The 23,128-nt window shown below is 38.6% G+C and overlaps 1 protein-coding gene across 2 annotated transcripts in view; it reads right to left on the reverse strand.

Moving 5' to 3' along the window:
* The window catches only part of LOC136883249 (uncharacterized), a 129,019-nt gene that overhangs the window by 35,222 nt on the left and 70,669 nt on the right, over positions 1–23,128 (reverse strand). For both annotated transcript variants that reach the window (XM_067155460.2, XM_067155459.2), the window contains exons 4-5: positions 21,455–21,643; positions 14,076–14,246 (exon numbers count right to left, since the gene is read on the reverse strand). In XM_067155460.2, the coding sequence (XP_067011561.2) occupies positions 14,076–14,246; positions 21,455–21,643 (360 nt within the window). The remainder of the gene's footprint in view (positions 1–14,075; positions 14,247–21,454; positions 21,644–23,128) is intronic.

Genomic DNA, 23,128 nt, shown 5'->3' on the forward strand with positions numbered 1-23,128 from the left:
CGACGTAAAGTGACCAGCATTTTATAGCTTTGATCTTATCTATGATGTCTGTGTGTTCTAAGTCGTCCATATATATGTTCGCCAAAATACTCGAGGACGGTGCTCCCATAGGTAAACCTGTCTCTTGGTAGATTTTATTCTCAAAAATGAAATAATTATTACTTAAAGAGAATGTTATTAGGCCTATGAACTCATCGATTTCACCAATGCTTAATTTACTGTATTTGGTTAAATTAATTTGTATAAAATTTATAGTGGTTTTAACGTGGATATTGTTATACATATTGATGACATCAAATTAAAGGATCTTGTGACATTCTGGTACCTTTACATGCTTTATTCTTTCGCAAAGTTCTATGGAGTTCTTTATCGTCATGTTCGCTTGGTAGTGATAATGTGTACTAAGGAAATTTTGAATAAATTGAGATAATTTGTACATCGGGCTACCCCTAAAATTGGTAATAGGTCATATAGGGGTGTTAGCCTCATGAATTTTTGGTAACAATTTCGCTAAGGGTAACCTAGGGTTCATGGCAATGAGTTTTTTCTTTTCAAATTCATTGAAAAGGAAAGTACTATTATTGACTACTGATTTCAATTCTTTTTGTAAGTTATTTAAGGAATTCTTCTTGATTACGTCAAATTTGTTTTCTGCAAAAAACGAATGCGTTTTATTAACCTATATTAATAAGCTCTTCTAAGAAGTACGTTATCACTAAGCATTCGTCTACGAGACTATGAAAAAAGAACCTTCCATAATTCTTACAATTACTTTATTTAAAACTTAATAACTAACCCAGCACGTAATACATTCTGTATACAGACAGAGTTTTCCATTTTTCACAAACTCATGTCGTTTCAACACTCAGCACACGTTGTTGATCGGTGGTCACCGCACATGGCTCGATAGTAAACAGTACAATAAAACTGTGTCATTCTTCGTAGCTTTGAGGAACAAAATGCATATATTTTCTTTTTGCCAAGTTGTGCTTGGTCTGACCTGTGTGCTGTATGATTTTCATTGAGAATTTTGCAGATCATACCACGTAATGACGGTTGCAAAGTTGGTTGCATAAGGCGGAGCTGGAGGTGAGGTCTAATCAGGTCGCCGCTTAACTGCTGCGCGAATGCCCTTCTCGAGATAGGTTTTTCTCCCTTTCGGAGGATGTTGTGGCAGAACAAAATATATCCATTCACTAAGAACATACTGATCATAGTGAAGAATATACACAGAGGCCAGCGCTGGGTCTTTCTACTGCAGTTCATTCTGCAACACATTTGTACGAAAGAGTCTGTTGCACATTTTGTTTCATTATAAAATTAAAAAGCTGCAGGTTTACCACTGTTATCCCTTATTTCTATGTCCTCGTGAGTAGTAGATGGCAGAATAACGACTTTCTCCTGCTTTGGTTTGTACGATACAAGAGTTTTTGGTCCATCAAAACAAAACATTGACCTGCTAATTTTTCGCTTCTTCACTTCAAGGAGCTCAGGAGGTATCTCACGTTTATTCTTTCTTATTGTTCCTATAACTGTCAGAGAGTAAGGTGGTTTCAAAAGGTCTTCAGCCAGTGGGACGGAGGTAAAACAATTATCCATGGTTACATTCCTATTCGAACCATGGATGGTCACAGTCAGTTCTTTTACGAAATAATGAGCTAAAAGTTTACCAGACATATTCGTATTTTTCCCCAAATATGGCTTAGCGTCAATCATTTTGTACCAGCGTCGTTCAACATATCAATCTTAATTCCATATTTTGTGGGTTTGTTGGGGATGTACATCCTGAAAGGACAACGTCCACGAAATCCGAGTTGTTCGTCAATGGTTGTGTAACTTCCTGGCTTGTATGAGTCTCGACTTGATAAACTCATCCCACACTTCTTGAATGGCTGCAAACTTGTCACTCACTCGTCACTCTACCCTACTAGATTTATCATCGAATCTAAGACACTTCAACAGAAAATCAAAATGCTCACTTGACATTGTCACCTTAATTCTGTAACCACAGAAAGTTGGATCAAACAGCTTTCTTGCAGGAAGATGATGGTTGCTGATAACTCAAGTATACCAAAAAGAGCATTGATTTCTTCCCTATTTGTTTAAGAAATTGTTGCACTAGCTGTAGCATAGTTACAAATCTGATCTTGTATTTCCTCATTCATGTGTTGTACCAGTTTATCTAAATTGAAATCGTTAAAGAATAAAGAAAATGATTCCATGGATGTTGAAACATTTCTGACTTTTCCTAAAGGGGGTTGCTTTATATGAATTATGTTCCTGGCGGGTGTCCGGGTATTACGGTTTCTCGATGGAATTGCTGACCATTTGTGTTTATTTCTCCCTCATAGATTGGTCTTATTAGGGACTACAACATTCGGATGCCTAGCACTCGAAACAATCAAGTTTGAATTGCTATTCGTCGAAACAGGGTGTCCATCAGAGTATGTTGGTTCAGGATCACTCTTCTCTTTCTTCCCAGCTCATCAGAATCATAGGAATCATCTAACTGTGGGTTATATTCTGAGTAAGATTCTCTGTCAGTTAATTCAATGTCGTCCTCTTCAAAGCCATCCTCCAGTTCACTGCACATCTCTCCAGTTACCGCTGTGTTGTCGCCAGTGTCCTCTACTTCTGTCAAAAGTTGTAGGATTGTGTGTGGGTCATCTCTGATATTCCCTGTCATCTGAAATATATTTCAATTTTCTGGAGTGGCTACCCGATTTCAACACAACATTGCAGCTAATGAGAACGTAATTATGAAATTATATATTCCGATATGAATAATGGAAGTACTCATTTTCACAGTGTGCAATAAGCTATTGTTTATTTTTAGAATCTGAAGAGTAAATGAATAAATAAATAAATAAATAAATAAATAAATAAATAAATAAATAAATAAATAAATAAATAAATAAATAAATAAATAACAGCTCAACTACGTATAAAACATAAAAGTAACGTTGTCACTAAGCATTCGTACCTCAGACGATGGGGTCCCCATAGAGACGGAATGAACTGACGTGCAGTGACACAACTGTTCACTACAAGGTCAGGACTCACACAAAGGAAGCTAGAAAGTGAAACAAATACCTTTGCGGGAGGGGGAAGGGGAGCTATTAATATTCGCGTGCGTCGTCCGGCAGACAAAAGCTTAGTAATCCAGTGGTAATTCAAGGTTAATATAATCGTTCCTCTCCATGATTACAATTGCATTCCCTTTATCAGATTTAGTTGCTATTAGGTCATTAACCTTTGATTTTTCTTTGAGGTTTTTAACTTTCTTATTAATGATTTGGTCTGTGTTATGATTAAATACTTGTTTATTACAATTATAATTATTATTGTTTTCCATAACGTATTTTATCTCTTCCTGTTTATCTAAGGGTAATTTGTTGACTGTCATTCTTGTTTCTACTAAAGTGGTAATCCAGCCGTACACCTATATTTTTGTATCACCAATTGTACACTGGGGCACTGGGTACCCCAAAAAGAAAATTCACTTTTTACATTATTATCAAAGATTTATTAAAAAAGATGTTCAAATAGAAGAAATAGATCCCTTTAAGTACAGTACATTATCACCCATTTTCTAGTCAGAAAAGATCTACAATCACTAAAAATACAGAAAAACAAGATGTTTACCATTTTTTCAAAGTTTTGAAGGCCTTCCACTTTTTTGCACTTTTTGAGATTTTACTTAGCACAATTTAGACATATCACCACCATATGGTTTCTGCACACAAACACCTTACATTCCTCACAGACAATTGTTGTGTTCGTGTCTTTAGATCTTGGACAGACATTGCATCTTCCAGACTTCTGACTAGCTACTGCTGCCTGTGCTGGAAATTCAACTCCCAGTTGCTCTGCGATGGAAAGCCGGATTCCTCTGCAGAGTGATGGTATTTCCAGCTGTTGCAACATCTAGGGTCTCATTAGCTCTTCTGCCAATGTAAAAAGTAATTAGACTCCTGGTTTTGCATTGTGGTTTGCAGAAACAGTATTATCTTTGTAGGTGATATAGGCATTCACACATGCAATGTTCAATATACCATAAAATAGGCAAAGTGGCCATTGCCTTGTTTTTCGACTGCAGGTGCATGTTGCAGTCATTTGATCTAGAACACCAACTCCCCCTTTAGTGCAAATATAGAAGTCGGTGCCTTCTGACAGGCTTGAGTCTTTCATCATGCAATGACCCTGATGCATATTTGAAAGCAGAAGTACATTCCTATTTCTTTTTGTCACATAAGAAAGTAATGCGAGTTCCTTGAAGAAAACAAACATAGTTGACTCTGGTTTACATTGTTTGGTCTGAAGAATCTCCTGTGGGATCTATAGCTTATTTTTTTCTCAATGTCCCCACCATTGTCAGCTTATGCTGTTGAAGCATGTCATTGAACAAGGGAACTGATGAAAACCAGTTATCTACTGTGATGTTCCGATTACTGCTATGAATGGTTTCAGACAATTTCTCTACAAAGAAAGTTGCTTGAGGTTTTCCTCCAGAATCCATTTCTTTTTTCAGTATATGGTATAGCATTGATCGTATACACATTTGAAGTATTGCACATCATAACTATTTTCAGACCATATTTCACAGGCTTGTTATATATATATATATATACACATCCTAAATGAACACTTTCCACCAAATGCTAAGAGCTGCTCATCAATAGTGCAATAGGCTCCTGGTGCGTAATATGCCTTACAATTCTTGATACATTCTATCCATAAATCACGGATTGAAGCAAAGGGAGTCAATTTCCTTTCTAGCAGCCCATGTGTTTACCAAAATTTTGAAGCGTCTGTGAGGCATAACATTTCTCGTTACAAAAGTCCTCTGGTATTCCAAAGAGTTTCCACAGAGGTGTAATTCTGTTTTTGTGCACCAAAGTATACAAAGAGACCCAACAAGGCTCTGATCCCAGCTGCATTGTATTTTACCCTTTGAATTGAAATTTCCTGATTAGTAAATTTTACAACAAGAGCAGTTCAAAGATATTTACATCATTTATCTCAGCCTTTGCAGCTCCTTCGGGGCGAGACCTAATGACAACTATATTTCTTCTGGGGGTTCTGCCAGTTCTTGAAGGGATTTGCGATGACCACCGATAACCATTCTTGCCTTTTAGAGAAGTTTTGTCTGGCAGTACAGCGTAATCAGGTAGACTCTTTGTAACCTGCTCTTCCTGAGCACACTGCACCTGCATACGACTAGAAGATGGGTCGGTGGAGTTTCCGGCCTTCTTCTTCCTCCTCTTCTTGGATGCCTGAATCAGGGACGTATTCATCTTCTGAAGTATCAGGGGAAAAGATATCTTCTACCACATCATCATCTTCAATGAAGTCTGCTTCACAAACATCATCCGAGATATCTTCAAAATCATTACTGGTATGAGGCTCAGGCCTGCATAATTCCTGCAAAATTTGTTCTTCACTTCCTAGGCGATCCATTTCACACATTCATCACACCAAACAAAATGTTATTCTTTCGAGAGCGCTTTAAAACAAAGTGGTTATAATAATTAAAATGTTTCATTAACCATTCACTAGGGTACTGTATGCTGCACACACACACACACACACACACACACACACACACACACACACACACACACACACACACACACACACACACACACACACACACACACACACACACACACACACACACACACACACACACACACACACACACACACACACACACACACACACACACACACACACACACACACACACACACACACACACACACACACACACACACACACACACACACACACACACACACACACACACACACACACACACACACACACACACACACACACACTCTTTGAAATACAAGCAAATGTCGCTCACTGGAAGGAAACACACCAACTGAAAGCTTGTCAAGGTCAAGGAGAAGTCACTGCGGTGGGAGGCCGTAAGGCTTGCCAACAGTTAACTATTACAGAAATAAAAATCTCTGGGGCATACAGTGCCCCGGTGTATGGTTCCAGGGTTAAACTATCATGTTTGGAGGTTGTGGGCCAATTAGGCTACTGTATGTTTGGGTCCACTACTCAGAATTTCAAGTTCGTTCTTGCTAAGACTGACTTTAATCAAGTTCATAACTGGTGGATGAAAATCTTTGGATTTGATATTGGTTTCAATTGTGTTGGTTATATTGATAAAGGTTTTGCGTTCTGTTTTTTCGAGGTTATGAGCAAGTTCCATTTTTTGTCTAGTGTATTTTTTTTACTGGATAGTGTGTTCTCTAGTTTATTTGTGATGTGTTTTTGTAGTGAATTCCATTCTAATGGGGCTAAAAGTGTGGTAAGTTCCAAGTGGCCTCGTAAAGTCTATTGTTCAAAACTGACTTTTTCTTATGTAAAAAATTGATCTCCTCCCCAATCCAAATCTTATCTGTCTTTAATTGAGTGAATCTAGTTCTTGTACTGTTCCTGTGTGCCTTTTTAGTAAATTTTAGAAACTTAGGTGTGACAACATCATTAAGGGATCTCTTAAGAAAGGTTATGTCTTTACTATTTTCACTAATTTCACTTTCATATTACAGTAGAGATTAGCTTTCTTTCTTGCTTAAATGGAATTCCCATTACAGACTATGAATCTCATTGTTGAATCCGTATTGACAGTTGAACTTCATACAAAAGTGTACTAAAACTATTTTAATCCTCCTAGTCAATACTCATCATCATCATCATCATCATCATCATCATCATCATCATCCTAAACCATCTCCAGTTTCCCGGCTGTAGTATATGAGCCTCCTCCATCTCATCCTGTCCTTGTACCATTCCTCCTCCACCAACTTGTCCCAATCATGACCTCTCAGCAGTACATCGTTCTTAACTAAATCTATCCATTTCCTTCGTGGCCTTCCCATGGGTCGTCTTCCTTCTACTTTTCTGTCAAATTCCTTCCTTGCAGTTCTGTTAACTGGCATCCTCTCCATGTGACCAAACCACTTCAGTCTTGATATCTGAATCTTATTGAGCATAGAATCATCTATTTCTACTTCTTCTCTAGTTTTCTCATTCCTAATCTTGTCTTTCCTGGTTTTCTGGATCATAGTGCATAGGATTTTCATTACAGCTGCCTGGAGTTTGGAATTATCTCTATTTTTCAGTGTTATGGTTTCGAGACTGTATGTAAGAATTGGTGTATAATAGGATTTGTACAATATCATTTTTGTTTTCATAGGTATTTGCTCATCCCACAGCAGGTGTCTTACCTGGTGGTAAAATTGTGTTGCCTTATTGATTCGATTGTTCACCTCATGTTTTTTGCTAGGTTGTCATTTGATAGAATGCTACCCAAGTATTTGAAAACTGGAACGCTGTCAAGTTGGGCTTCATTTAACATGACTATTGGTTCTGCTCCTTCTCCATACACTTTCATCACTACAGTCTTGGTCTTACTGATGGTTAAACCATATTTCTTGAACTCCTCATTCCAGCTTTTCCATTCTCTCTCCTAATTCCTTTTCTGAGTCACTCCAGATCGCAACATCATCTGCAAATGTGAAAGCTCTGATATCTCCATGTTCTTTTCTTTTAATAGATTTCATTACTACATCCATCAGAATAATAAATAGAAGTGGTGACAATGAGCTGCCCTGCTATACTCCTTTCTTTGCTTCAAACCAGTCTGACAAACCACATCCTACTTGAATACAACTTCTATTCCCACTATAAAACATTTTCACTTTGTCTATGAGGCTGTCTCGCACTTAAAGTTCTTTCATGAATTGCCAAATTCTTTTCCTTGGTACACTGTCGAAGGCTTTCTCAATGTCCAAGAATATTAGAAATAAAGGCTTGTTCTTCTCCCAGTATTTTTCCATTAGCATCCTAATTGCAAATATTAGATCTGTAGTAGACCTTCCTGGTCTGAAGCCCTACTGTTCTTCTTCCAAAATTGGTACAACAATATCTCTGATTCTGGTCTCTATTATTTTTTTAAATATTTTCAGGATGAGACAGTAGTGTAATACCATGATAATTAGTACATTTTCGTCGGTTTCCTTTCTTGAACAGAAGTACAATGATGCCCATCTTCCAGTCCTCAGGAATAGTATTTTCCTCCCATATCTTGTTGGGCAGTCTGTGGAGCTATTGGATTCCTGGAATTCCTGCCGCTTTCAGCACATCTGCACTTAGTTCATCTATGCCCACTGCCTTCCCTTTCTTCATGCTCTTGAGTGCATTTTCAGCCTCAAGCCATGTAATTGGTGGTTCAGTTGCGGTTCCTCGACTTCGCTCTCCTCTATCCGTTATGTTTTCTGTATTTCCATTCAGCAACTTTTCAAAATAGATCTTGAGTTCCTGTTTAATTTCTCCCTCTTCTTGTGCCAGAGTTCCATCATCACGTTCTATTGCTTTTATGTTCCTTTGACCCCTTTGCTTGTTTTTCACTACTCTGTATAGCAATTTCATATTTCCTCTACTGTCCTCTTCCAGTTTGTCCGCAAACTCATTCCATTTCTTCTCTTTTTCTTCCCTTACAATGTTCTTTACAGCAAGTTTCTTGTTCCTGTATACTCCTTGGAGTCTTTGTATTTCTTGTTCATTGCATTCTTGTCCCTGTTTTCATTTTTCCTTGTCCAGTGCCTTCTATATTTGATTTCTTTCTTTCACTGCTGTTTTCACTCTATCATTCCACCATGGTGTCTCCTTTTTTTCTTTTGATGGAACTTGTAACTCCACATAGGTTTTTGGCTTCTCCCACAAAGGTGCCCTTGAAAGCTTTTCACTCTTCATTAACGTTGGTTACTTCACCCTTTGGCAGACTCTGTTGAATCTTAGTTTGTATTCTTCCTTAATTTCGACTTCTTGCAACTTCCAAGTTTTAACCCTTGGTTTTTTCATAATAATTTTCTGCGTTTCATTAGTCTTATGTTTGAAGTCGACTACCAGCAATCTGTGGTCACTCTCCATGCTTTCACTAGGGATGACCTTTACATCTGTGATGTATCTACCACCATCTTTATTTGTGATTATGTAGTCAATACTATTTACCTAAGATGTTACATGGTAATAACATCTAAACAATTAAAGATATCGGTATTCTGTTTTCATATTTGTAAATGACACCCAGGGGCTTGTAAAATAATGTGCTACTTATTCTCATGTGGTGATTAATAACCGAGATATTGATACTAACTCCATATTTTTAAGTGAAATGGCACAAATACATACAGCTGGCATAGAAGTACAACCGCGAACAAGTTCAAATATATAAGTATTTTCAAAATCGAACAGTTACTTATTGAGATATCAATAAAAACCGCATTTGGGCTTTTGCGTGCCACACCAGACAGCGTGCAAATGGCCAAGGATGTATTGGCACGCAAGTTTTTTCCTGGCATAGATTCCAGCCACAGAACGGATATCGGCCATGTATTGTAAACTATCGTACACATAATGTGATGTATCGTCACATACCCTGGGTGTGCAACGTTATTGTATGATTGGTGTTGGAGAAAACTTCTTAGAGTTCTGTGGACTACAAAGAGATCTAATAAGTCCATATTACAGGAAATCATCCCAAGCTGCTCATTGGAAGGACAAAAACTGAAGCAAAAACTGAAGTACTTTAGCCGTATTATGAGAAGATATGATTCAATGGAAAAGACCTTATTGCTGGGGAGACTGATGGTGAAAGGAGAAGAGGATGACAATAGATGAGATGAACTGATGGCATCAAGAACATGGATCTCAATCAAGTCTTAGGGAGGGACTGAAGGAAATGGTGCAGAGAGTCAAAATCAATTAAGTGACAAACGCTCATTTTAGTAAGGTTCAAATGAGTTCTTGACACTGTCTAATCTTATATATATTTATATTATAGACAAAACAATATTCTGCTCTTTCAGTCCTCTTCAAGTAACTCGAAGTTGAGAAACACTCTTACAGAAGAATGCTTAAGGCAAAATGTTTCAATTGGACCATAATAATAATTTCGTGTGGCTATTTCTAGCCGAGTGCAGCCCTTGTAAGGCAGACCCTCCGATGAGGGTGGGCGGCATCTGCCATGTGTAGGTAACTGCGTGTTATTGTGGTGGAGGATAGTGTTATGTGTGGTGTGTGAGTTGCAGGGATGTTGGGGACAGCACAAACACCCGGCCCCCGGGCCACTGGAATTAACCAATGAAGGTTAAAATCCCCGACCCGGCCGGGAATCGAACCCGGGACCCTCTGAACCGAAGGCCAGTACGCTGACCATTCAGCCAACGAGTCAGACAATTGGACCATGAACAAAGAGGTATTAAACCAAGTAGGTGTGAAGCAACTGATTTAATGATATTTAGACTCAAAGTAGAGATAGTTTGGTTGGTCATATTCTGAGATGTGCAGGACATGTTCATTTAGCCTGGAGAGAGGTGTACGGGATAAACATGGCTGAGAAGACCGAGGGGTCAGTATGATGAAAAGATAGGAATGACGTAAGATATGATAGTTATGTAGTGATACAGAGATTGGCCTAGGATAGGGTGGTGAGGAGTACTGCATCAAACTAGGTCAACAGGGCAATATCTTCAGGTTCACGGTATCTTCTCAAAAGTCTGGCAGTGACATGATTATATGGACATTTACCTAAGTCGTGGCAAGGTATGCGTGATGACCAGTGGCGTGCAGTGAACACATTCATTACCCTAGCTGCCAAAAAACAATAAAAACACAGCCCTACCACATTACCATTTCCAAATTGGTATCACGCCAGCATCATAGCATAAGCTACAGCATATTTTAAGCAATGTATTTACAGTTTCACCCAGTGATGCATTGTAATCGTACAGTTATCATTTCACAGAAATGTACCGGGACGTTTTTGTTTTTAACTTCAAATCCTAATCTAAACTGAATTAGCAATGACAGATGTGGGATGGTATTCCTCACACTGTTATATTCATGAAGAGCCACACAACTCACAAAAACTTCATCTATAATACAAGAACAACACTGCAAAAATTCACAGTCCCTACCACTAGTACCGGCAAACCCACGGGTGCACAGCAACAAAATACAAAATTCTTGTACTTCACGCTTCGCTGTATTCATGCCGGAGTATATTGAAAAACCCCTCTACACGTGCCATCAATGCATAATCCCAAAAAGCTTTATACATGCCAAAATCCAAATACAGTGGAAACTCGATTCTCCATTTTTGGAGGGACCACGTTAAAAACGTACAACGCGGAAAAACAAAAAAATCCGGGAACGAATGAACCATCAACAATTTGGCTAAACATCACAAAAATGAAATATGTATACTTATAATCTTACAAACGCCCCTAAACCAAATCAAACTACAGCCCCAATGAGCTTTCCGCCTACCAAGCGACCGTCCTCGGTCCGGAGGCCTGCAAATTATGAGGTGACGCATGGTCAGTGTGACGAATCCTCTCAGCCATTATTCCTGGCTCTCTTGACTGGGGTCGCCATATCACCATTAAATAGCTCCTCAATTAAAGGTAATCACAGAATGACTGAACCTCGAACCAGCCCCCATATCCAGGTAAAAATGCCTGACCTGGCCAGTAATCGAACCCGGGCCCTCCGGGCAAGAGGTAGACAAGTTAGATCGCGGGGCTGGCTTCAAACGTTAATTACCGGTACGTGACTTAAAAATCTCGAAACTTTACATTCAGTTGTACCGGGGAAACTTCGTCACATTCCTTTAAAAACTTCTTTCAGTTCAGCAACCTTGATCAACAAAACTCTTTGAAAAATCGATTACCCGTAATGCCAAGCCAAACAACAATCGACCACAAGTAGTTTTTGATTCTCTAATCTAATAAAATAAAGCACATTAGATATAAAAGCACCCAACATGGTGAAATCTTTTATTTTTTAATCTTCCATTGTAATTTGGTCACCGGTATACTGCTCGTAGTCAGTTTATGGAAATCTTGTACCGCATAAATTAGGCCTACATCAAATTTTAAAGGTTATATTGAACTCGAGAATGTGGTTTTGAATGTAAGTATCAATCCTCAAGATCTTGAATGTATTATATTCAATTCTGCCCGTCACTAATCACAATCAAATTAGAAAGAGAAAAAATACCATTAACACTACCGAAATTACGATTAATCGCGACCTTAAGTTCAGCTGGAAAGCGCGCTCACTGTACAAGTCAGTACGAGTGTGAAATGAAACAAAGTTTTTAAATGTAACGTGCGCAAATAAAACGACTGCGGTTTTTATACCAATTTAACACAAAAACGTGAAATCCCCAGTCTTATATTAGGACGAAAACGGTAATAAGCAATCCCGAAACATCCTATGGCTTTATGTATGTAAGGTGCAACATCTGTTATGGTCTCGATAGCATAATCGTATACGATAATATTAAAATACTGGTACAAAATTTGTGTTACTTAAGAAGGAGCAGTTTCAATTCCTGGCTGAAAGCCTAGTGACTATACAGTGCCCCGAGGGAAATGCCGAATACCTGTTCAGCGATACACTTGAAAAAATTAAAAAAATAAACATCTAACCCTGGACATAATGTAGATGTTTTGCAAGTACGAACATTTGACAAAACTCGTTCCGTCTTCAAATAGAGCTGTCAAAATGTGTTCTGTCTCCTCCCAATTGCTGTGGGCACTCTCTGCTTTATGATTCCTGAGGATTTTCTAAATAATACTATCCAAATGCAATGCTAAGATGATCTCTTATGCAAGTTCACTGCCGATCGCTTTTCCAGTACAGCACTTCCTCAAATTACTGCAATGACGGGACGTCAACACCAAGATCCGTAAGTATGCTGTAGCCATCCTTTTGTAAGATACAGTTTCTGGAAAAATGTGTCATCGAGGATTTAGCATTGATGGGACTGAAATTTCTGGACGGTTGATCTGGGAAATTGTTTCTTCCAGGAACGGATAATGCGGGATTTTTACAACGTGATTTAATTAGGATGCTCGCGGGACCAGTAATTTGAATAATACGGGAAAATGTAGCTTCCGGGAATGTATAATCAAGATTCTACTGTATAATATATAGGTATACTTTCATTCGATTAAACTTCTTCAGCTTATCTCAGTCGATTTCATAAAATAGCTGTATTTTTATTGGCAAGATAGTGTGCAAGTGACTATACTGTTAACATATTGATATTTTTCTTGCAGAATCTGATGCATGGCGCTGAACACTTGGAGTGTTAACTATTACAACTAACGTACCTTACCCAAGCTAGCTGGCCTGTCGCCGTAAGGCGCTGTGAATCTCGAGGGAAGTCCACAGCCCGCACCCTGCCTCCCCAGGACAAGAAGGTTTCAAGGGCATGCGTCAACACAGGAACTTGAATTTTGCTGGGGTAACTAACTCTCTTTCGTTCCAACAAAGTAATCCAAGTAATCCAGCTTGCTGGAAAGAGATGAACTGCTGTACAGCGAGCGGATTGTAGAGACAGCTGTACTTGGTTTGACAGTTTTTAAACTTGATAAAAAGTGTTATAAGGAACAGTAAGAAAATGTAAATACAAAATTCTTTGCCCCAGCAGCGCTGGGGTAGATGGGGTTCAGTGCACACCACTGATGATGACCCAGATGAGCCACGAGAGCTGGTCTGGTTTATTCCGAGAAATTGTCAGGTTGAATCTGGAGGAACAGGAAATCCATAGTAGGAAGGTTGAGTATCAATATTAACTGGAAAAGAAGGGTGGGGCAGATTAAGGTGAGACAGATCGGAGAACTGTATCGGAACCGTCCAAGGATTGATGACACTTGCCCAAAATAAAACAAAAAAGGTCATATTTAAATTGGTCCAAAATTTGTTATGGCAACTGTTTCCCATTAAATTATTATCTTTTATCATACTAAAGTGCAGCCCATCCAGTTTTAGGTACTGAGAACCTCTAGTATGCTTTGTGTACTTATTGTATAATAAATGTCTGTTTCTATTTTTTACGATCAGCCTGATCTTAGTCAAACCCAACTGCTTCCTCCCTCTTTCTTTACTATCCTGCACTGTAGACCTCTCAAATGTCTGCATTCATGTTTTACTGTCTTTTATTTCCATTACATTGCATGTAAATACTACTAGTGTTCATACCTGTAGCATCACGTCCTTGATCGAATGCCTCGTGGGTGATCTGCCTTACATTAGCCACCAGATTGAAATGTGACAGTTTCACTCCTTTTGCTGGACCAGTTGTTCCATTAGTATAAGGAATTACTGCTAAGTCATTTGGATTAATGTCAGGAAACTTCACGGAATCGAATCCTATAAAAGAAAAAAAATGTTATAAATTGGAATATTTCAATTAAAATTGGGGATATTACTGACATATGCTTCTCCATAGAGTGTGGGATTCCAGCATTTATCCTCTGGGCAACAAGATAAAACTAACTATGTCTTCCGCAATGACAACCAGTTGTTCATCATATCATCATATCATCATCATCATCATCATCATCATCATCAGCAGCAGCAGCAGCAGCAGCAGCAGCAATTCTCCACTCCAGCAGGTCGGGTGGGGAATCTCATAATCATTATCTCCCATCTAAAATCAATCAATATGAAAAAAGGAAACAATACCAGCAGTTAGAGTAAAGCAATGGGCTTCCTCAAGGATCAGTTTTAGCACCGCAGAGGCACGACTTATTCATAGCCAATTTACCTGATTATATTTACAGAAAATTTACTTCAATACCTCAGTTTCTACATCAGCTTGGATGAAAAAATGCTTCTTGATTCTCGAACACAAGTAAACTCAGCGTGATTGAAACTGCAAGTCACCGGAGTTCTCTGTGACAAGAATCTTCCTGTTCACCTCAGGGGAAAAGTACTGTATGTAAATCCATGGTTAGACCTGTTGAACAGCACGATCCAGAATGCTAACCAGCCTCAGTAAGACACAAGGAAGCCCTCTATGGAATGGAAGATGCATTCGTCATTAGGACATATGAAACTCGATCACATTAAAGGTACCAGAGCTGACCAAATGGTGAATGACAGGCAAAGCAGTGGACCTTGCATTGTCAAGGGAAAAGAACTATTAGGAAGAAGAATTTTTACAGACAATTTGAATAAGCAGTTGTTAGAATATTAGCCATACAGAATGTGTGAATTTAAAAAATGTTTAAAAATAGATAACAGAAACTAGAGGACCCACGCTGCTCCGCAGCATTCCTTATAAATAGGTCAGATAACTCGTCTTGATATACCTGTCGTAGTCATATTGTTTTATCTGTCCTTTAATAAGAGGTGCGTTATTATATGCCGCAGTTAGTAATCAGAATTCATCCATTCTCTTGTTATCATGCCATCATTTGATAAAACTCTATCCATATACAAATTGCTATTTTATCCTGCAGTTCTTAATGTACTGCTTGGTATTGTGTCGTAGAAGGCAATGGTATTTTTAATCGCAGTCCTTCTATACAGAACGGTTGTCTTGTGAGATCATGGGTTAGTCTAGAAGGAGCGTTTTTTTTTTGCCAGGCAGAGAATTCTTTTAAGACACATGGCCTTCACTCTTTTTAGAGTAGCTAGGTTATCCTTCGATAGGTGTTCCCAGATAATGTCTAAAAGGCGTATGTCATGGTGGGGTCTGTTTGTATGTAGACTTTTTCCTCTTAGCAGCATCTAAATTATATGGAATGCTCTGCCATCTGTTGAATATATCTGGAAGTTGAAAAAAGTTTAAAGAATCAAAGAGTACCTTCCATGATCAGAGGAAGTGTATACTCTCAGGCTTGACACGTAATAATCAACATAGCTGCACGCAGTCATATTACCATGGATCATTTTTTAAATATTGCTTTACGTCGCACCTACACAGATAGGTCTTATGGCGACGATGAATCAGGAAGGGTCTAGGAGTGCGAAGAAAGCAGCCGTGGCCTTAATTAAGGTACAGCCCCAGCATTTTCCTGGTGTGAAAATGGGAAACCACAGAAAACCTTCTTCAGGGCTGCCGACAGTGGGGTTCGAACCCGCTATCTCCCGAATACTGGACACTGGCCGCACTTAAGCGACTGCAGTTATCGAGCTCGGTACTATGAATAAAATGAAAGTGTTGGTCGCTTTGCAACCTTCCAAATATGAATGTTTTGCGGGTTAGGGTAAACCTTCGCCTGCAATTATTGGAGTGATCATTTAATGATTTGATTTTATGATTACTCAAAGTTGGTTGAACTTAGAGGCCTATCAATGTCCCATGATTTACCAGCAGGTAATTCTGGAGATAATAAGAAATGAAGCAAATCGGTCCAGCAGAATGGACGGACGGATTTGCCAAAGCTGTTTCAGTAAACTCTTTTAATATATAGATGATGATAATAATAATAGTAATATGCGCAGGCGTTTTAATTTGATGCCATCTAGCTGTCTGCTCAATGTCAATGTTCTGTTTTACTCAAGGCCTACTAGATGGCAGAGTAAACCATCTCTCTTGGGCACCCATGGCTAAGTTTTAATTAATTTCGGGTAAACATCAAATGTGTCACCAGATATCTTTAACAAGCAGTTATTGTACAATATGGAGTGTTGAATGGACTTTTCCCTACCCTTCAAAAATACAATGAACTCTGCAAGGCTCGAACTCACTATCTAGGATCTGGAGGCTAACACTGTACAACTGATCCACACAGGCAGCTAATGTGTCAATGAAGAGCACTGAGGAATAACTTAAATAACTTAGTCACTGTTCTTCATGGGAATGGTCCCCACTACCAAAATAAAGTACAATCTAAGGAGCAGCTGAAACTCAGGATCGCTTACCTACGTCAATTTGGTCACAGCACATGGTCGCTTCAATGAAATTAACATTTAATAACCACCACTGCCCAAGCCTTTCTTTCTTCTATATTCATTAATTCAGGGTCAGCTCTTCTGTTCTCAGGCTCCAGACTTTACAGTCTTCCATTTTAGTAGAATCTATTTGGGAATTTTCAAGGTCTATTTTAATCACTCTTGGCCATGTGATTGGGGGTTTACATCTTTTACATGCTACAGCTTTTTTTTTTTTTTCTGCTTAACGTTGCACCAACAGAGATAGGTCTTATGGCGACAGTGGGATAGAAAAGGCCTAGGAGTGGGGAGGATGCGGCCATGTCCTTAATTAAGGTACAGCGCCAGCACTTACGCGGCATGAAAAATGGGAAACCACAGAAAACCATCCTCAGGGCTGCCGACAGTGGGGTTTGAACCCATTATCTCCCAGATGCAAGCTTGTAGCTGCGTGCCCCTAACAACACTGCCAACTTACCCGGTATATGCTATAGTAGTGATGTCAAGGACCTTGTGTTGTTCCAAACTCCTCATGACATATCCATACCAGTGCAATTGATTCTCTACCAGCTAGGGTTTTGACTTTAACCTTTCCCATCTCACGCCCAAGTAGGGTTGCTGGATTTAGGAAAAGGGAAATCAGCACACAGGTATCGACATTTAACCTTTCTACACAATAGTCAACCTACTGATAAAAATTACAAGAAGAGTAACAGTTTAAAGGATATAGAAAGTATATTTAAGCTTATACCATTTACCGTATTTACACGAATAATCCCTGCACCCTAATTATAGGAAGGATCATTTTGAAAAAAAATAAAATGAAATGAACTAAAATTCCTTCCATCCAAAGACCGGGCAAAGTGAACAAACTAATTTTATATCAGTTTGTCGAAACCGGTCCTAGATTGTAATACTTTACAAGAAAATAAATGCATTGATTAGGTGGAATTTTTCTTTCCTTTTATGACGATTGGTAAATGTCAATACGGAAAATGAAAATCATAAATCAAGATAAGTGGTGTGTTCCGAGCTGTCAGCGGAGAGATGGGGTGGAATGACATTAGTAGACGAATAATTTTGAATGGCGTTTATAAAAATAGGAAAGATCACAATATGAAGATAAAGTTGGAATTCAAGAGGACAAACTGGGGCAAATATTCATTTATAGGAAGGGGAGTTAGGGATTGGAATAACTTACCAAGGGAGATGTTCAATAAATTTCAAATTTCTTTGAAATCGTTTAGGAAAAGGCTAGGAAAGCAACAGATAGGGAATCTGCCACCTGGGCGACTGCCCTAAATGCAGATCAGTATTGATTGATTGATTGATTGATTGATTGATTGATTGATTGATTGATTGATTGATTGATTGACTAACGTAGGCATAAACAAACATTTCATATCACTCCTTTAGTTCCACGTGGTCTTCACGCAAATATGAACTTTATCTGAACGTATGTCAGATGATAAAAATAGATTATCACTTCTATAAAATAGGGGAAGACCGGGCGAAGTGAACAAACTAATTTTATATCAGTTTGTTTCTGTAATCACGAACGACTAAGGCATGAACTTTACTATAATTGTTCCTAGTTATCTTTCCATTTAATTGATATAAAAAATCAATCATTAAACTATTCATTATTAAAAGTCGGTATTAAGTAATTCCGGGCTAAGTGGATAACAAAATGAATTGTTTAAAAGTGGGAATGTTATTACTAAGAAAATATATTTGATTTTTGCATACAAATGAAATTCAAAATTTGTTTTCAATATTTTTTATAGCATTCACAGTTTACCTGTAATAAATAATTTAAGAAAGAAAAAAAAAAGAGAGAAAATATGCACACATTCAATATACTGAAAATTAATCATTCTTATACCATTATCTTTAAGTGAAATCTAAACTTCATATCACAATGTCCATATTGAACAGAGTACTTGTCGTTATATTGTTTTTGTTTATTTGTTCCCATAGAATACTCCATCTCCTTTAAAACCATAAGTCCGTTTGATCTCGGCATTAAAAAGAAGATGCAGTTTCACTGGCACTGAAAATATTGTGCATATGAATTGATTAGCATTATAAGCCACGCTTTTTCGTCAACTGTCAGCATCACCAGTGTTCAGGGATTCTGCTTCTCCGCACACTGCCTGCTACTGCTACCTGATATTGTAACATTTCATAAAATGCTGAATACAAATGAATTAAGATTTCACTCAAACTTAATATGAAACACACCGTAGACACACCAAAGCAAGCGAAAGTGTGGAAAAATACCCCTGCACGTTCTGGAGATGCGTTCTATCATGAAGCTGAGAAAATTTGAATTTAAATTACTCTGTAAAATACTATGTTTAAAAAATGTAAAGGCAGTTTTGAATTTAAAGTCCGAAATGTTTCCCATTTCAATATGGCATAGGAGCATCTTGCCAACCTTGATGCAAATAAAACCTGCACCCCAATTTCGTGCCTCAATTTTTTTTTTAAATATGCAGCGATTATTTGCGTAAATACTGTAATTACTGAATGACATATTTTGCTTATCTATTTATAAGTGCAAGTAAAACATAATTTTTAGCAGTGATTATTATTTAAAAACATTTGAATCCATTATTTAAGATGTAAAGTAAATGCTCCCTTTTACACACCTTGCATGTACTTGTCACTTATGCGTGTCATGCTCAACAAGGTTTTATCAGACCCTATTTTCTTAGAAAACTCAGTGCACTTATACAAACCTAAACCAAACCCCATCCACAACAGACCTGAAGGGCCTTGGCCTACCAAGCAACTATGCTCAGCCCAAAAGCCTACATATTACGAGGTGTTATACGGTTGGCACAACAAATCCTCACAGCCAGTATTCTTAGCTTTCTAGACAGGGGTCACTACCTCACCATCAGATAGCTCCTCAATTGTAATCACACAGGCTGAGTGGACTTCGAACCAGCACTCAGGTTCAGATAGGAATCCCTGACATGGCCTTACCTGAGGCCTTGGGGTAAGAAGCAGAAGCGCTACCGCTACAACACGGGCCCAGTTATTGCACTTATCCCTGTAACCAAAATTAATGCACCCCAATTTTTTGTATCAGAATAATGACACTTCTGTTTCATCTATTTATCCATTTTATATTCATTACAGAAAAAAATATTTCTGTGAAATTATTTGTTGGGAACTTAGTCAATATAAATTTAAATATTACTAAAATATTAGGCACTTTTGCTGCACAAATCATTTTCATTACATATAACATTTTCTCAGGGACTGAAAAAAACAAATAATACTTTTTTATGTATAAACTGTTATTAGATGTTTTCTCTTTTCAGATATTTTCTCATTTTATTTATCTTGAATTAATTTCAAGAAACTGCAGAACCTCACAATTATAGACTTCACATATTGTCAAGCCATTTCTTCATAGCTGAGCACAGCCTTGTAATAAATTTCAGTTAAATGCAAATAAGACTCAATTCTACCAAAAGAACTTGTTTTTCAGTACCTCAGGCACCCAGCAAGTGCATTTGAATGAATGTGGGACCATCATGTACCATAGAAAAATGTGATTTTATTGCTGGGAGATGGTTCACAAATCTCTCTAAAGCAGATTTAATGTAGACTTGGTGGTACATGACTCAACAAACCAGCAGTAGAGTTGAGGCTGGTTTCTATGTAACTCAGTTCTGCATAATTCTGATTCATACGTAAATTTCTGTAGGTCCCAGAGAAATATAACTTAAAAGCACTTTTTTTTTTCCTTTTCTTTTGCTAGTGGCTTTACGTAGCACCGACACAGACAGGTCTTATGGCGACGACAGGATAGGAAGGCCTAGGAGTTGGAAGGAAGCGGCCGTGGCCTTAATCAAAGTACAGCCCCAGCGTGTGTCTGGTGTGAAAAATGGAAAACCACGGAAAACCATCTTCAGGGCTACAAACAGTGGGATTCGAACCCACTGTCTCCCGGATGCAAGCTCAGAGCTGCACACCCCTAACCACATGGCCAACTCATCCGGTTAAAAGCATGTTAATAATGATGATGATGGTCTGACACCCTGGCCAAATGGCCAATGTTGAGGCCTTTGGTTCAGAGGGTCCCAGTTTCGATTCCCAGCCGGATCAGAGATTTTAATTGCGTTTGATTAATTCTTCTGACTCAGGAACTGGGTGTTTGTGCTTGTCCTAACACTCTCCTCTTCATATTCACACATCATACCACACTACCAATCACAACAGAAACACACAATGGTGATTACATTCCTCCACGTAGGGTTTGCATCAAAAAGGGCACCTGGCCATAAAACAGGGCCAAAAAACCACATGTATGACACAAGTTTGCACCCACAAACCCACAGATGTGGGAAAAGCGGTAGAAGGAGAATAAGGATGATGATGATGATGATGATGATGGGCGACCTACGCGTCTGTGAGAATGGGGCTCTATCTATGATGAACCGTAATGGTGAAGATGGCACACAACCCTGCCCCTGAACCATCGAAATTAACCAATTAAGGTTAAAATCCCCGACATGGCCGGGAATCAAACCCACAGCCCCTGGGACCAAAGGCAAGCATGCTAACCATTTAGCCACGAAGCTGAACATGATGATGATGACATACTTTTTTTAAATATGGCCTCATCTGCCAAATACTGTTAGAATATACAATAATCTTAACACTAGTAAAGAATATACCTGTTTTTTGCTCCACAAATTGACTAAAGCTCAGACAACCTTGCGGATGTTCATCGCTTGAGTTGGCAACCGTAATGAATGTGTGACAGCTGGGAACATCCTTAGCGGCCTTCCGAACTTTAACTATCAGCTCTGGTGTAGTTACAATCACTTTCGGAGAAGAGCTCACCAACAGCGAACTGATTTTTTCTGCAAGAAAATAAAGCAATCTGAATTAGACAATGTGAAAATAATGCATACTAAGACAATGTGAAAATAATGTATACTATAAAGTGGTTTATAAAGTAAATAAAAATGAACAGTTAAGAAAATTATAGGTATCAGTTTGAAAAGAAGGATAGAGAAGGGTATGATATGATATTAGGGGCAGATGTAGTTTAAATCCTTTTTTCCCTCTTTGCATTAGAACATTGCTCGGTAGTATAGAAACAAGGAAATGCCATTTGGTCCTTGTTTCAATGACGGTGAAATCCTGACATTCACCTCCCCGCGGTAGAGAGGGGGCAACGACTGCATATAAAATATTGCGGCTAACAAATGAAGGGACCGATTATCTCCCGGTATAAGGAGATCCCCTATACCAGTCTCTTTGAGAGTGGATGAGCGGGTATGGGTAAGGGCACTCTATTGACCCGGGGACAAGAAATTGTTCCCAAAGGCAGAGGAACCAGTTTGGACAACGGCATTAGGATGCAGAAGGCAACGGGAAACCACTGCATTAAAGATCCTGAGAGATATTCCAATAAATCCACATGGCATGGTTGCAACGTCAAGATTGGAGCTGGCCGTGTGGATCGTCTACCTCCATTTGGAGATGACGGCTTAAGAAGAATATAACAAATGATAACAATGTATTTTGCTTCATTCCTTTGCACTTTTGCCGATTTGAGATGATCAGTTATTATTTCATCTTCCAAGAAGGTTTAAGTCCAAAACAAATATTTTGAAGAATTTTTAGATCATTTTAAGCATCTATTATTTATTGTCAGACTGATAAAAATCCACAAGTGATAATATAAAAAATAAATTTTTCTTACAAATGGAAAAATTTGCTAAATATCTTTCATAGCCCAGCAAACTGTCCAGCAGTTGTTGGGGACTAAGAAAGAGTTGGAATCGACTAAACAACAAACACACATTTTAGTATGTTGTCATACACTGGCAATGCAAAGTAAGGTTCAAATGTGTTTTTGTACTCTTTCAGTCCTCTTCAAATACCCCCAGGGGTCTGCATCTTACCCCCAGCTGAGAAACACCCTTACAGAAGAATGCTTAAGACAAAATGCATCAATTGGACCATGAACAAAGAAGTAGTTAGTTGTGAAGCAAATGAACTGACAATATTTAACTCAAAGTAGAGATAGTTTGGTTGGTCACATTCTGAGATGTGCAGGACATGTTCATTTAGCCTAGAGAGAGGAGTATGGGTAGCCTCTATGGCTCGGGCAGCAGCACGTCGTCCTCTCACCACTGGGTTTCGTGGTTCAAATCCCCGTCACTCAATGTGAGATTTGTGCTGGACAAAGCAGAGGTGGGACAGGTTTTTCTCCGAGTACTCCAGTTTTCCCTGTCATCTTTCATTCCAGCAACACTCTCCAATATAATTTCATTTCATCTGTCATTCACTAATCATTGCCCCAAGAGGAATGCGACAGACTTTGGCAGCCGGCACAA

The sequence above is a fragment of the Anabrus simplex genome, chromosome 11 (genome assembly GCF_040414725.1).
Source record: "Anabrus simplex isolate iqAnaSimp1 chromosome 11, ASM4041472v1, whole genome shotgun sequence".
In the NCBI taxonomy this organism is placed as follows: domain Eukaryota; kingdom Metazoa; phylum Arthropoda; class Insecta; order Orthoptera; family Tettigoniidae; genus Anabrus; species Anabrus simplex.